General features: G+C 46.2%; 1 protein-coding gene across 1 annotated transcript in view; it reads left to right on the forward strand.

Annotated features, from left to right (window-relative positions):
• The window catches only part of elfn2b (extracellular leucine-rich repeat and fibronectin type III domain containing 2b), a 47244-nt gene extending 32597 nt beyond the window's left edge, over positions 1-14647 (forward strand). The window contains exons 3-4 of the mRNA XM_028411242.1: positions 11423-12072; positions 12149-14647. Of these exons, the coding sequence (XP_028267043.1) occupies positions 11728-12072; positions 12149-14647 (2844 nt within the window). The 5' untranslated portion in view covers positions 11423-11727. The remainder of the gene's footprint in view (positions 1-11422; positions 12073-12148) is intronic.
• Positions 14648-14857: the final 210 nt, after the last annotated feature.

Consider the following 14857-nt stretch of genomic DNA (forward strand, 5'->3'; position numbering starts at 1 on the left):
CTCATCGTTTGGAAGGAGTGGTACTTAGTTTAAACTCTGGGCTGTGTCTGTGCTGGAGGCGTATCAGAAACAGGACTGACACTTGGCACTCAGAAGCTGGTGACTGTGGTTGTATTGAATTAAGTAGCAGTAGTAACAAAATTCTTAGTGTCTCACAGAGTTCAGTGTTCTCACTGATACTGAGGTGTGCTCTGCAGCTCTGGAGGATCTCACCGCTTCCCTCTCAGCCTCTTATCTTGGTCTCTGTACATGCTGCAGCCAGTTCCATCATGTCATATCATGCATGCATTTCCTGTATATTAGCTTCTGTATCAAACTACATGTAATAGATCTTTTTCTACATGTATATGTCCATAAAAAGCTGCAGCAAAGAGTTGATCATTTTGCAGAAGAGGTTCTTAAATATGAACCCTGACAGTTGGACATTATGACTCAGACAATTGGAAAAATGTGGTGTTATTGCCAATCAGAAATGGCAGCACAACACCGCTGTATGTCGATAATCATCAACTAAATATGACACATTTTCTTTAACTTTCTTTAAATTTCTCAGCAACAGTTTGTCACACAGATGCAGCAGCAGCATCGTCTGAAAGTAGACGTGTGAATAACAGAGAAGGATGCCAGTTCGGAGTGTTCAGCAGTATTTTCATGTAATGGCTCAGCTGCAGCACTCAGTGTGTGTGTGTTAATGATCACACTGCTTCTCTATGCAGAGCTAGTTTGAAGCTAACAGGAAGGACACAAAGCTCCCTCGTGGTTTTTTCCTCCGTTTCTTGCTTGTTTTATCGCCTCAGTTCCCCCAGAACAGAAAGTTCTTTCTCACTGTCCATGTTTCTCTCTCCCCCTCTCTCTGTCACACATTCACTGTGATGAAACAGGCGGGAGAGTTTCACAACATGATCTGTCACAGTTTTGTATTTGGTGCCATTTGTTCCTCTGTCCTCACGTCCACCATCTTCCCATATTTCATGTCTCTACTTGTAGATGAAAATAATTTTGTTCTACATCAGTTTTCGGTCAGTGTGGTAATTTTTTGGATTGATACTATATCTTTAAATGATGCTGCAACAGATAGACAGAAGTCCTTGAGTGAAGTGGACACACTTAGTGAAATCCCCAATATCTGTAAGCATGAAGACACAAATTCCTTTCCATGTAGGGTCCTTCTGTTGATTTTTGTGCTCATGTATGACTGAACCTCCGTCAGTGGATGACCGCACCGGCCCTGTCGCAGCATCGTCTCTATATCAGCATCGATTTCATCGGGGGACTTTCAGTTGAATCTGCATGGCTATAAATGAAACAATAGATGGTGGACGAGCAGAAAAGCCTCTTAGCACTAAGATCACTTTGGATTCTTCGACACTGAGCCGCTTACACTCATCCTTTTATTCTTATCTGTCCATCACCTGCTTGCTCTGATACTTTACTGCTGTGTAAATCTCCCCATCTTGCTTCATTTTCGCCTGTAGCCAGTCAGCGGCCTAGTTTAGCTGTGCAGAAGGTTTGTTGGCATCACCCCCCCCCTTCCTTTTTTCCCCACCACCAATCACCTCCTTAACAAAAGCACTTGTGATCTATGCATGTGTAAACCACATATGGACGCATGGTCCTGTCTGAGTGCTGAGCAGGTAATCGCATGTTCCTCCGAAACACACACACACACACACACCACTGCATTAATTGAATCTCTTTGGAGCAGCTATACAGCGTTTGGCTTTAAGGGAAGCACACCTGCTCCCTGACATAGCATGCAGGGAGTATGTGAAGTGATTTCTACTGTCATACTTTACAGCACAAAAAAAGACATATTAGAAAGAATTTGTCTCTTCTGCACGATCGTCTCCGCCGCCGTTTGGCCTGCCGGCCGTCGTTTGAGAGCCTTCATCTGTGGCCCCAGACAGTCATTGCCATCTCTCCATTTTTATTACAGTGACTCACTGCCTGGATTCATCATGCTGACTCATGGCTAACAAAATGAATCAATATAAACTGAGAATATATCCTGTGCTACTACACAGGGGTGGAGCGGTGGCTTAATTCAAACTAGGTTTAGAAAATGTCTCTTTGGTCACCAGCAGTGATGATACGACAGCCAGTTCTCTCCAGAAAAATAAGATCCAGACTGAGCAGGAAGTGCATCTCTACTCCGTGGAGACATCTTTGCACCTGTAGTGATGCTAAAGAGGATAGTAGCAAGTAGAGCAACCCGTGATAGAGATGGCAACAGCACCACCTCCCACAGCTTCATCAGCCAGAATTCAGTCTCTAAGCTTGTGTTGATCCAGGTTTGGTTCGGACTAGAGTGCAGTGAGGAAGTGATGTCAGTTCTGTGTGTGTTTCAGTGTCTGTTGGTTCATAAAGACTTTTCTGCTTTAATAACAGTTTGTTTGTAATAACAATCCTCAACACAGATGCTGCTACTGGATCCTTAGGAGCTTTTTGTGTTCCCTCTTTGATCTGATTGGTTGAAGGCAAAACACATTTGGTGTCACAATAAAAGCATTTAATGCTATTAAGAAGCTATGCACATGCATCACTCACAAAATGGTTGCCTCCAACATGTGCTACGCGTTTCCTTAGCTTATAGGTCATAGCTGTTAAGGGTCTATTGATTTTTCCTCTGGCTCAAACATTCTTGGGGTTTTTTTTATTTGCAGAATAATGAACACTCTTTCACACACATACACACACATGCATATGTTGTGGGGGCTGCTGTGTGCTCACAGTTTTTGACATGTGGTATCAATAGAAACACAAACACCATCAGCGTCTGCATCTGCTGCCATAGCAACAGCATATCAATGCCAGAAGTGCAACAAAAAACTCCACCACAGGAGGAGGTGCCTAAACAAACATCGTGTAGATACAGATGTAGAGGTGACTGTAGGGACCTCTTCAGTGCATGGTAGATGACACACTTCGCCGGGATACTGCGTGGGGTGCACTTCCATGAAGGAGGACCTACACATCCACTTGTGCATTGCAAACAGTTTGTGTGTGTGTGTGCGTGTGTATAAGTCATGAATATTCCAGACGACGTAATTATAGCTTGCAGTGTTGAGGAATTCTCTTATCAGGTCTGAAAGTAAAGCACAGAGAGGAACGAGGCCGAGAGAGAGAGCACATGATGAATCCAGTTTGTTCTTTTAAATAAAAAAATTTTAAAACCTCCTTCTCCTCCTCCTCCGCTTCCTCCTGCTGCTGCTTCTCTGCTTTGATGATGTGAATTATTGCGTTGTTGAGCTCTGGATGAGTCTCTCATTCACATGTCAGTCGGAGATATTTCGAAACATTAATTGTTATCAGTTATATCAGGGATTTGTGCAGGAGCGTAATCTCCCAGAATAATAATACGCACATTAACTGCAACTGATTTAAAAAAACTTGAATCTCCTGATCACAATAAAGGAGGAGGAGGTTCAGGTGCCAGACAGGAGCAGGAACCTGGACTAAAATGACACATTAAGCAGATCTAAATATATATTCAGCTCTGCTTAATTACCACTTAGCACCTCTTTCTTGCTGCTACTATATAGCGGCCTGTCTGTGCTCTTTTTATTTTAAACATTGAGTCATATTTTGTGTTCCGTTTCTGGAGCTGGGTGTGATGTCACAAAGCCCCCTCCAGCCAAACATTAAACATTTGTTTTATTTTGAGGCACCGTAACGCTCTGAATGGCACATAGCTACTACCAGACCCCAAAGGCTGCTTGAGGGGCACCGAGAACAAGACAGTTATTTGCATTAATGTGATGTTATGTGAACAGCTCTTCTCTCCATGTGTAACCTTGACGGGATTTTTTTTTGTGGCACTTTTGGGTTGACAGATAAAAGAAAAAAGTGCCCCATTTTCTTCTTGTTCAGAAAACCTGGCTTCCTGCTGAGAGCCAGACGACTGGATCGATACCACTCTGATGTCTGATGTGCAGCAAATATGGAGGAGCAGCTTAAACAAAGAAGAAGAGTCAGACAGGCTCCGTCTAAAAATAATAAATATGTTATGCAGAAAGTAGATTTGATTGATAGTTTGAATGATTCATTCATTCATTGGATCATCATTGGATCATCACTGGATGTCTGATGGACTAGAGGATGTGGTCCATACAAACAGGCACACTACTATATTTTTTTTTTTTTTTATATATATAGATCCCAGTATCAATTATTTAATGCCTACTGAATGCATGAGTGTGGTGGTAGTGGCCTTCATACACTCATGGCCTCAGCCAGGTTTTAACAACACCATTTCACTGTGTAAAGTCCACATTAAGACTGTGGACAGCTCAGGTCCTGGGTTGGTGTCCACCCTGCTGCTTTAGGCCCTATTCACACTGGAGAAAGTCAATCCAGCTAGAGTAGGATTGAATCTGGATAGCCTTTAAGCCTTTAAATATTTTCAAATCTGGCTCTGTATATTTGTGCCTTCATAAGAAGGACAAAAATGGTTGGTGTCACTGTGCATGAAATATTTGACTCTAAATTATGTGAATTATATGTAAATTATGAGATGAGACCAGCTCAGACTGGCTCACCTGTGTCTCTCATTTTCCTCACTCAGCACCAGATACTCGGTTTTTGCACAGTTTATTCAGGGTTGCAGTTAATTTTGAAGTCAAGTGAAGAATTTCCTGCGTAACACACCCGCTGAGATGAACCCTGCTTTATATTTGTTCTGCAGAGAGCGATTTTCATATCTCATTTCCAGCTTTTTCTGGTATTATTGTCATCGGCCTGGCTTCAAACTCTGACCTCAGTCACTTAGTGATCCCTGCTGTGCTTCATCCTCTTTGTGTGTGTTCTGCTGGCCCAGGTGTCTCAGCTGCTAACCCTCAAATCCTCTGCTAGCTTCCAGCATAAAAACAACAATCTTCTTCTCTTCGCATGGTTGCCATGACACTGCGTGGGTTTTGACCTGCATTTCTCTGGCTTTAACCTACAGCTGCAGCTGGTTCTTCTGCCTTGATTGTACTCCACAGCCTTCATCCTCTTCTTCTTCATCTTCTGCTGCTTCCTCTTCTTCCAGTTCTTCTGCTTTTCATCTTGCTCTTCTTCGTCTTCCTCTTTTTTATCCCAGAAATCGATGATGACAGATGACAGCGAGCTGAACTTCAGTCAGTTGTTTAGCTCTCTAACACTCTGAGGTCAGACAGGACTGAGCGAAGTGAGACATAAGAAAGATCTCGAGGATAAGATATGAATAATAGATCAAACCTCAGAGAGGTGATGAGAACATTCATTCCCCCAACTGTTCCTGTCTCTCTGTCTCTGCAGCCTGGATCATCCTCATCATCATCATCCTCATCATAAGACAGTGCATCCAAGGTGATTTGTGTCTCAGCATCTGTGACTTTGTCTCAGAAAAAGAAGATTGTTGAGGAGTCACAGATCAAACACAGCTGCCCGCTCTCTCATTTATTTATATCTTCCTACATTTTTCTGCCCTACATCCATGACAAGAAAAAAGTGAAAAGGAGGCCATCCAGCTGCATGCACATGTTGGAGAAACAACTGCACATGTTTCATCATTTTGCTCAGCGGTGCTTAACAAAGTAGTTGTGCTGCTTTTAGCAGGTTCCTCTTATGGCCGCTGAGAGATCATCTGTTCCATTCAGACACAGTGAAGCTCTCAGAGGAGCCTCAGCCGTCTGTAGTTGTGTTTCTCATCCCTAAGCCCTGTGTGAAGTGGAGAGGAAAGAGTGTTTTGCTCACAACCCCCAACCTCTCCACACTACACTGATGACTGTACTCCAGGGAGCCAGCCTGGACGAGAAGGGAGAGAGAGAGAGAGAGAGAGAAAGAGAGAGAGAGACGAGGAGAGGTTAGAAAGAGGCAAACTGAAATTAAGAGACAGGAACAAATATCAAGCTTGTAGAGGGAACAGACGAACAGAGAGAGAAAAAAACAGGCAGGAGCTGCAGGAGATCATGGTCTGTCAGGGCTGTTTGTGATGAAGTGGTTGTCTGGTTTGGGTAAACACACACACACCAGTAAAAGCTAAAAAGTAATTTAGAAAATGAGCTTTAAGTGAAACTTAAAGTGACACTTGTTGTTTTATGGCTTACAATGATGCTTATAAAGTCTTAACAGTGTGAATGGAGGTCTGCAGCTGCAGCATACTGGGTTTCAGGAAGGAACGTTTTAAGCCCCGACTCATCCTGTAATATGTGTTCTGAACGTTGATTGACAGCTACAGGTCACAGTATTCCTTCTCTTCTGCAGAGGTTAGCTTGTCCCCTCTGACATGTCTCCTTGGACGTCCGGTGTCTCCTCTCTCTCAGCTTTGTCTGGAACCAGCTGTTAAGTTGTGGGGAAAAAAAAACAATTAGAACAAACTGTTGCTGCACTGCTAACTCTCTCTCTCCCTGAACAGACATTATGGAATCAGTTTCACGCTGCTCAGATGAGGCTCTGCCTCTCCTCTCAGACTCCAACTGAAAGGCAGAAGGTCGTCGTCTGTGTAACAAGCTGCTACCTTCAGTAAAACAGACACTAATGACGCACAGTCTCTGAGCTTAAGTCCGATGAAAAGGCTCAGTGAGACATTTCCCAGCACTCCTCTCGGTTTGAACCTGCCACTTCACTGAGCGCTAACAATGTCCAGGTGACGCAATCCAAAACGACAGCATCATATGCAGCCAGAAGCACAACAGGTCCCGCTAAATGAATTTACATCTGGACTGACAGCGGCCTGGGTCCAACAGTCATGTCGGTAGTGTGGAAGAGATGTATGGGGCCCCCCCACCTCTCCAGCACCTGTGACAGTCAGAGCTGTTCAGGGACGCCGTCTCATCATCGTGGCTAATGAAGCGGAAGAGAGCTGCTGATTCGATGCAAACAACATCCTCATCTTTTAGCCTTATTGGCACTGTCAATCACGAGTGTGTTTCCCCAGTGATAGCGGGGATCAATACAAGCTAAGCCAGATCGCATGAAGGGATGAGCGTGTGCAAAGATTTAAATTTATTCAGTGAAAGTTCGATCCTGTGTCCCACATACTGGTGGATGAGTCAGGCATTTTTCCTTTGAGACAGGTGTGCTGCATGTCCCACATTTCTAATTATGCAATCATATCCCCAAACACACACACACACATGCAGACATGCTGTGTTTCCTGCCTCCCTCATGTGTCACTATGTGGAGCAGCGAATCAGATCAGGTCTCACATGGAGGGTGATAAGACTCAGAGGGGAGCATCTCCGGATGTGCTCTGGACAAGATGTTTATAATGTATACATATAAAGAAGCAGAAAGTCCAAAGATCAATCAAACCAGCCTGCTACAGCTGTTGGGGGAGATCTATGGCTGTAATCACTACACACATGTTCAGCTGATGTGTTCAGAGTATGCTAGAAGAGGCTGCTTTTGGAAACAGTAAGCGGTAGCTTATGTGTAGCATTGACTAATGCTACACATTGGCATTACTAATGTGTAGCATGTACTAACATGCTAAAGAAAAAAAAGGTTATTGGAGATTTGTGTGTTTTTCTTGTACATTAGATAGGTAATCGGGCCTAGTATACTGTGGATTTCTTCCAAAGCAGATGGCATGTGGTTTTTGGCTCTTTAACCCTGGGACTCCTGGTCCCTGCAGACTTTTTAGTGTCTTTTCTGCACATTTTAGTGAGCGACTTCATTTTGGAGGAAAACAGAGGAAAGCTGGGAGTTACTCAGACATGTAAGTGGTGACCTCTGTGAAGTGTCGAGTGTTCTTTGAGTGTCCACTGAAAGTGGGTCAATCAGCGAGTCAGTGTTAATATTCAACATCGTATGCTAAAAGGGTCTCTATTAGAGCTCAAGATCTTTGCCCGACGGGTTCAGTCAGTTTCAGCTTTGATTACTTACATGGGCATATTAGTCAGGCTTGGTCTAACATTTAAGGCCCGATTAGAGCTCTAGTCTGGCACATGGAGCTGGCAACATGGTGCTGGTGCTGCCAAGATGGCCACCCACCATTACTTAGACCAGTGGTCCCCAACCACCAGGCCGGGGACCGGTACCGGTCCGTGGGTCATTTGTTACCGGGCCGCACAGAAAGACTGAGCAAAACATATATTATTCATTATCTGAGTCTGAAAGCTGTTTCATTTTATAAATCGATCAGATTCATCCGCCTGTGCCTTTAAGCACCTGCCCAGACGCTTGTCTCGGTCACAGGATACGGCCCCAAAATTAAGCCCACAAGCTAGCAAAAATGAATAAAAAACAAACGTCTTTGGAGAGCTTCTTCGGAAAGGGGAAAATGCCTAACGAGGAGACAGAAGAAGAGGAGCCTACCCCTTCAAAGAAAAAGACACCTGCATTTAAAAGACTATATCAGGAGTCCTATTTAAAATACGGATTTATTGCAACAGCTGATTCTCACACACCAAGTCCGCTCTGAGTGATATGTGGCGACAGACTCGCAAATGAGGCAACGAAGCCTTCAAAACTGCGAGACCGAGCACCCTGCATTAAAAGACAAGCCATGGAGTTTTTTGAAAGAAGAAAACATGAACAAGAAGGACAGAAGCAATTAATGATGCCCAAAACAAAATTACGGAGTGGACTAGACATAAGAAACACACTTCGGGTGTCATTGTCTCCCATTATCCCCAGATGGGTCCGCCTCATTGCTGAGAAAGCTCAAAGGCTCCCACTAATTAAGCATAAGAGTAAGTTGTCTGTTTATGCACTTTGTTTTTATTATTGTTTTTTTCTGTGCCGGTCCGTGAAAGTATTGTTTTACATGATACCGGTCCATGGTGCAAAAAAGGTTGGGGACCGCCGATTTAGACAATCATTTCCTGAAGGGTTGTGTTAGCATCAAGCGGCAACCTTCGGGGCTCAAAGTTGAAGCCCATGCGGAAGTGTCAAAACTTGTAATTCACGTCGCAACTGCTGGGGGCTGGCTCCAAAAGTGAGTAATTTCCCATAGACTCCCATGTTAAAATGGCCGAATTCACAGCAGAAAAGAACATGTTTACAGCCTGGTACAAAAAACCACTCTGGTCTCAGATGATAGAATGTGAATTTGAAACTCACTCGTTTCAATTGTATTCGGACTTAAAATTATGCATAATTATGGGCGTTGCCGCTTGAGCGACAGACGTATCACAGCATGAGTTTCCTGCTTCCACGATTGCCCGCCCCCCTAAACCCTGCTCGTGCTCCCCCTCTTTGTCCATATTTGGAGTTTTGGCGGACGTGATGCTGCCAACATGCTGGTGGTCATCACATCCCGGAACCTCCCACCGAGCCTCAAAACGGCTCTTCAGAAACAAACGGGTGATGTCACGGAAGCTCTGTCCATAGTTTTTACTGTCAATGGTTAGCATATGTAGGTGTTAGCATTTTTTTCAACAAGATACCAACTCTGGGTCAGTGTTTTCCATGCAACAATTATTCAGCAGGAGAAAGTCATGACTGCTGCCCTCACGGATGCTTTGTGTTAAAGAGACATGACGTGAGCGTCAGATGAATAGCTGAGGGGGTTTGAGTAATCCGAACATGTTGCCTGCAGTCACAAAAGCTTTGTGTTCATATCCAAACCTCAGAGACCATTCAGCACCCTGTTCCGTCCTAATATGAGACATCTAACCTGCAGCTGCCTGAGGTGATTATATATATATATGATAATGTACCACTTTACACAGGTATCACAGATTGCTGCAGGAAGAAGTTGATTAAAAAAGATGGACCTGATTCTCTGCTGGCCCCTCTGGGGAGTTTGCACCAGAATAAACTGTAATGAGTTCAGTTCTTTGCTGGGATTAGAAAGAAGTCTGAATTTGGAGCAGAAGAGTGAAATCTGTCTTTTTCCTCTGAGAAACAAGAGAGTGTATGTTCATGGGATGATGAGTGGGTTGACAGATGAGAGGCGCTGCATGTGTGCCTGTGTGCGTATATATGTGTTGTATGAGGAGCTGTACATGCAGCAAAATGTGTAACTGTGACTGTTTTTTTCCCAGCTGCTGAGCCGACAAGAGCACAATGTCTGTCATGATGCAACAGGCAGCTAATCCTCTCCTTATGTAAACGCTTGACTGCAATTCAAGCCACATGCAGATGGGTTAGAGAGCTTAGGGTTTGGCAGGATAGTGTCATAACAAGGAATGTCTGTGGAGACAATGTGTTGTGTGATTAATGCAGCACACTGTGTCTGAAAAAAGGCCCTGCTGAGGTTGAGGGGGGGATTACTGTAGGTGTATGACCTCATAGCCTTATAAGGTGCAGGGCTAAGAGGGGCATCTGAGCGTGGCGCTATGACATCATCCCAATCTACATGCATGGAATATTTTGGGTTAAGAGCCTTGTACCCAGACACAGGTTACCATGTTTTGTCAGTGGTATACACACACTTACCGCTCACTGTTCACCTTGCAAGAACCAGGTTGGACCCCCCTTTTTCCTTCAGAACTGCTTTCAGTGTTGATGTCATAGATCCAAAAACCTGCTGGAAACATTTCTATCTTCAGTCCCTCACTTTTTCTTCTTTCTGACTGGTTGAAGAATGCAGTCTGAGATGATCTGAGCTGTGTGACCTGGTGTGTGTTATCCTGCAGACATCAGAGGATGGTACACTGTAAGTAAATGGATGAACGTGGTCAGCAATGATACTTAGGCAGGCTGTGGTCTTTAAACCAGGCTCGGCTGGTACTAAGGTGTCGCAAGAATTCTCTAAATCCTGAGTATCCATCTGAATGTGGCAGCAGACATGGAGACTCATCAGACCAGCAGTGTTTTTTCTGCCCCTCTTGTCCAGTGTTGGTGAGTGTGTGTGAGTTGTAGCCTCAGTTCCGGCGTAGCCTCGGTGTGCTCTTCTGCTGCTGTACATCATCTGCTTTCAGGTTGTTGTGAGTTTGGAGCTGCTCTCCTGCAGACCTCTGCTGTGCTCATTTTTTGAGTTACTGTTGTCTTTCTATCAGCTCCAAACACTCTGACCTCTGACATTAGCAGAGACCTGCTGCTGCTCTGGACTAGATATTTTTCTCTCTGTCAGAGAGCTCTGTGTTAACCTCTAAAAATGGCGGTATAACATTCAGACCACCAACCGTGCTATGCTCACCTGTCTTCCATGTCAACAAGCTTAAATGAGGCCTCTTATATGTGTCTGCATTGTACAGGATGTAATTAATATTTACCTCATTAATGCCGCGCTGTTAATCAGAATGTTCTTACCTGGCAGGGGCTTGTGGGTAAAACTGCGTCATTAGTTGATGCATCAGCAGAAAAAATGAAGACCTTTTGGGGCAATGCAGCATGCATATATTAGCATGATTAAAAAGGAAGTGTGCAACAAGATGAGACTGATCATCTGCTGTTGACTGTAAATCAAATACAGATCAGTGTTTTGATTCATTCGAATTTAAGAATCAAGACTTGATTATAATCAATCATCATATAATCAATAATCAAAGTTCATTTCTCTCTTCCACAGATTGTCCAGACATCCATCCCTTCGAGTGGCAGGAGCAGAGAGTATGAAGGCTAGCTGCGTCACCTCACACTGCAGTCCAACCAGACATGACGTAACATGTGTCCCTTGTTGATCCCCATGATGCTGAGACTGGCCTTGTAAAGCCTTTAACCCCTTCTTCATCACCTGACCCGGACCCATATCCTCTTTGGAAATCCTTCCCAGCAACTTGTAGTTGCTCCCTGTTCTCCTGCAAACCTTTCCCTTCTGTCCCTGCTCCTCTCTCCTGATTACAACCTTCTTCTTATTTTCTCCTTCTTGGCATCATGCAGGGTGCTTCTCCAACCTCCACCCTCCTCATCTTCCTCACTATTCCCTCCCTCCTACTCTTTTCCCATTTCCCCAATGTAGTCAGTGGGGACTGCTGGCTCATAGAGGGGGACAAAGGCTATGTATGGCTGGCTATATGCAGTCAGAACCAGCCGCCGTATGAGACCATCCCCCAGCACATCAACAACACGGTCCATGACCTGAGATTGAACGAGAACAAGTTAAAGGCTGTGCTCTTCAGCTCCATGTACCGCTTCACCAATCTGACTGACCTCAACCTCACTAAGAATGAAATCAGCTACATCGAGGATGGAGCCTTCGCTGGGCAAGCTAATCTACAGGTGACGGCGCACAGTCTTAACGTACTCTGTAATGATTGGTCGTCAGTCCTAATGCAGTACTGTGTTTTGTTCTCAGGTTCTCCAGCTGGGCTACAACAAGCTGACAAACCTAACCGAGGGCATGATGAGAGGGCTGGGCCGCCTGCAGTGCCTCTTTCTGCAGCACAACCTCATCGAGGTTATAGCCAGCAATGCATTCTGGGAGTGCCCCAGCCTCAGCAGCATTGACCTGTCATCCAACAAACTGGCCCGCATCGACCCGTCCACGTTCACCGTTCTCAGCCGGCTAATGGTGTGCGAGCTGGCTGCCAATCCCTTCCACTGCGGCTGCGATCTCTACAGCTTCCTGACCTGGCTGGAGTTCTTCAACAATGTCTCGCACACCTATGACCGCCTCCAGTGCGAGACGCCACGGGAAATGTTCGGCTTCCCTCTGCTGAGCCCTGTTGCTGCTGGCCACGCAGGTCGCAACGCCAAAAACATTTTGTTCCATCACTGCCGAGACGGGGTGATGATTCCCGGGATGACCTCTCTGCCACCAGACCTGGACGGCCCCTCTGGGATTGGGCCAGAAATGTTTGGCGGCGTTGGGCCGTACCACCAGCCCACCACCTCCTCATCATCTACAGACGACAACTTCAGTCCCAGCATCAAGCTCCATCGAGTTTCTGTGTCGTCAGCTTCCATCATTGTTAAGATTCCGAGACCCTACAGCAAAATGTACATTTTAACACAATACAACCACACATTTGTGTCGGACATCATGAACCTGAAGAATAAGAAGGAGATGATCACCCTCAACAAACTCATGCCGCACACCAATTACACTTTCTGTGTAGCATCCATCCGCAACTCTCAGCGTTACAACCACACCTGCCTCCAGTTCTACACTCTGGGACAGAGTCAGGACAATATACTGCCCACACCTACCACCACCACTCACTACATCATGACCATTGTGGGCTGCCTTTTTGGCATGCTCATCATTTTAGGTCTGGTCTACTATTGTCTTCGTAAGAAACGGATGCACGATGAGAAGAAAAAGTCCATCTGCGTCAAGAAAACAATACTAGAAATGCGCTATGGGCCGGAGGTGGCAGCAGCAGTGGCGAATGATCCATCAGCTGTACAGAAGCTTCAGGAACAGTCCAGAGAACACCACCAATATCAGCATCACCATGGCGGAAAGCTGCCCATGTCCACGTCCTCAAGTTCAGGAATGCTCCACTCAACCAACGCTACGTCCTCAAGACTTTCCTCTATCCCGCAAGTAGAGAAAATGGCCACAGCCTTTTCAGAGGCCATGTCCTCGAATAAAGGGAACTACATGGATGTCAGGACTGGAGGGGCGGTGCTGGACAGGCTGGGAGATGGAGGGCTGAGGCTGGAAGACATAAGGGACGATGATGGAACTGATCTTGGCGAGGATTCCGATGATGATGGACACGGCTCGGCGTCAGAGATCTCCACCATTGCCATGGAGGTGGACAAAGTTAATCAGATCATTAACAACTGCATTGATGCGTTGAAGCTGGATGCAGCAGCGGTTGCTGCTTCAGGTGCCTCTACCAACCCCACCGCTTCCTCCAATCCCACCTCCCCACCACCCACCAGCACATCCTCCCTCACTCGGGGTCTAATTCCACTTTCCCCTGGGGTGACAGAGACATGTCAGGTGATGGCTCCTAATAAAATACCCCCTCCACCTCCACTGCCTGCCCTGAGCGCCCCTCTGTCTGAGCGCCCAGGGATCAGTGGTGGCGGTTTTGTTGTCTCTCCCCCCTACAGACCCCCTCCTCCAGCCACTGCTGTACGCCCCATTCAGCGGCAAATGAGTGCAGACGCAGCCGTGGTCATTGTAAACGCCGTCAAGAAACAGTGCAGCACCACGTCATGTGGCTCCATGGGTCGAGACAGGGAGCGTGGAGGAGCTCGAGTGTACAGCCTGGATGTTCCTGAACCAAGGAGCCCAGACACCTGCAATCAGCAACAGCATCAGTACCCAGACCGGGCCAGTCCTGTAGGCTGCGGGGAGCCCCTGGAGAGGCTACCGTTAGTAGGGAGTGGGAGCTGCAGTGGAGGTGGATGCGACAGTGGTGGTGTTGGTGCCCAACATCAGGACAGCCAGAAGGCGCATCATTACCATCAACAACAACAAATGCAGCAGCAGCAGCAGCAGCAGCTGGAGGTGCAGCAGGACTACCACTGCTCGGAGCACCGCCACTCCGTCCCAGCTCTCTACTATGAAAGCTCCCACCAGGGCTCCCCGGGCCAGAGAGTCTCCTTCTTAAAACCGCTGACGCGCTCCCGCAGGGACGCAGCTTCCTACTCCCAGCTGTCACCTGCACGCCACCATTCCAGTTACTCTGGCTACTCCTCCAGCCCAGAGTACTCCTCAGAGAGCTCACTGCGAATCTGGGAGCGTTTTCGTCCCTACCGGAAAGGCCAGCGTGATGAAGCCTGTTATGTGACGGCTGGAAACGCCCTCCGAAAAAAGGTGAAGTTTGCTAAAGGCGAGGACCTGCATGACATCCTTGATTATTGGAAGGGTGTGTCAGCGCAGCAGAAGCTGTGACTGGGGACCAGACTCTGATGAGTTCACATACTTCCTCTTCCTGATTGGCTTGTGGGCCATTTGAAGTTCCTGGGGAGAGAAATGTAGGACAGAGTTTTGCCTTTGGGTTTTTTTTTTGGCATGCTAGGTGTATAGAATACTGTGCTACGAGCAGGGACTGTGAAGCTGTGCCTGGGATCTGAGAGTCATTCAGTGTTTTATTTGACACTT

Source organism: Parambassis ranga, chromosome 8, assembly GCF_900634625.1.
Source record: "Parambassis ranga chromosome 8, fParRan2.1, whole genome shotgun sequence".
NCBI lineage: Eukaryota > Metazoa > Chordata > Actinopteri > Ambassidae > Parambassis > Parambassis ranga.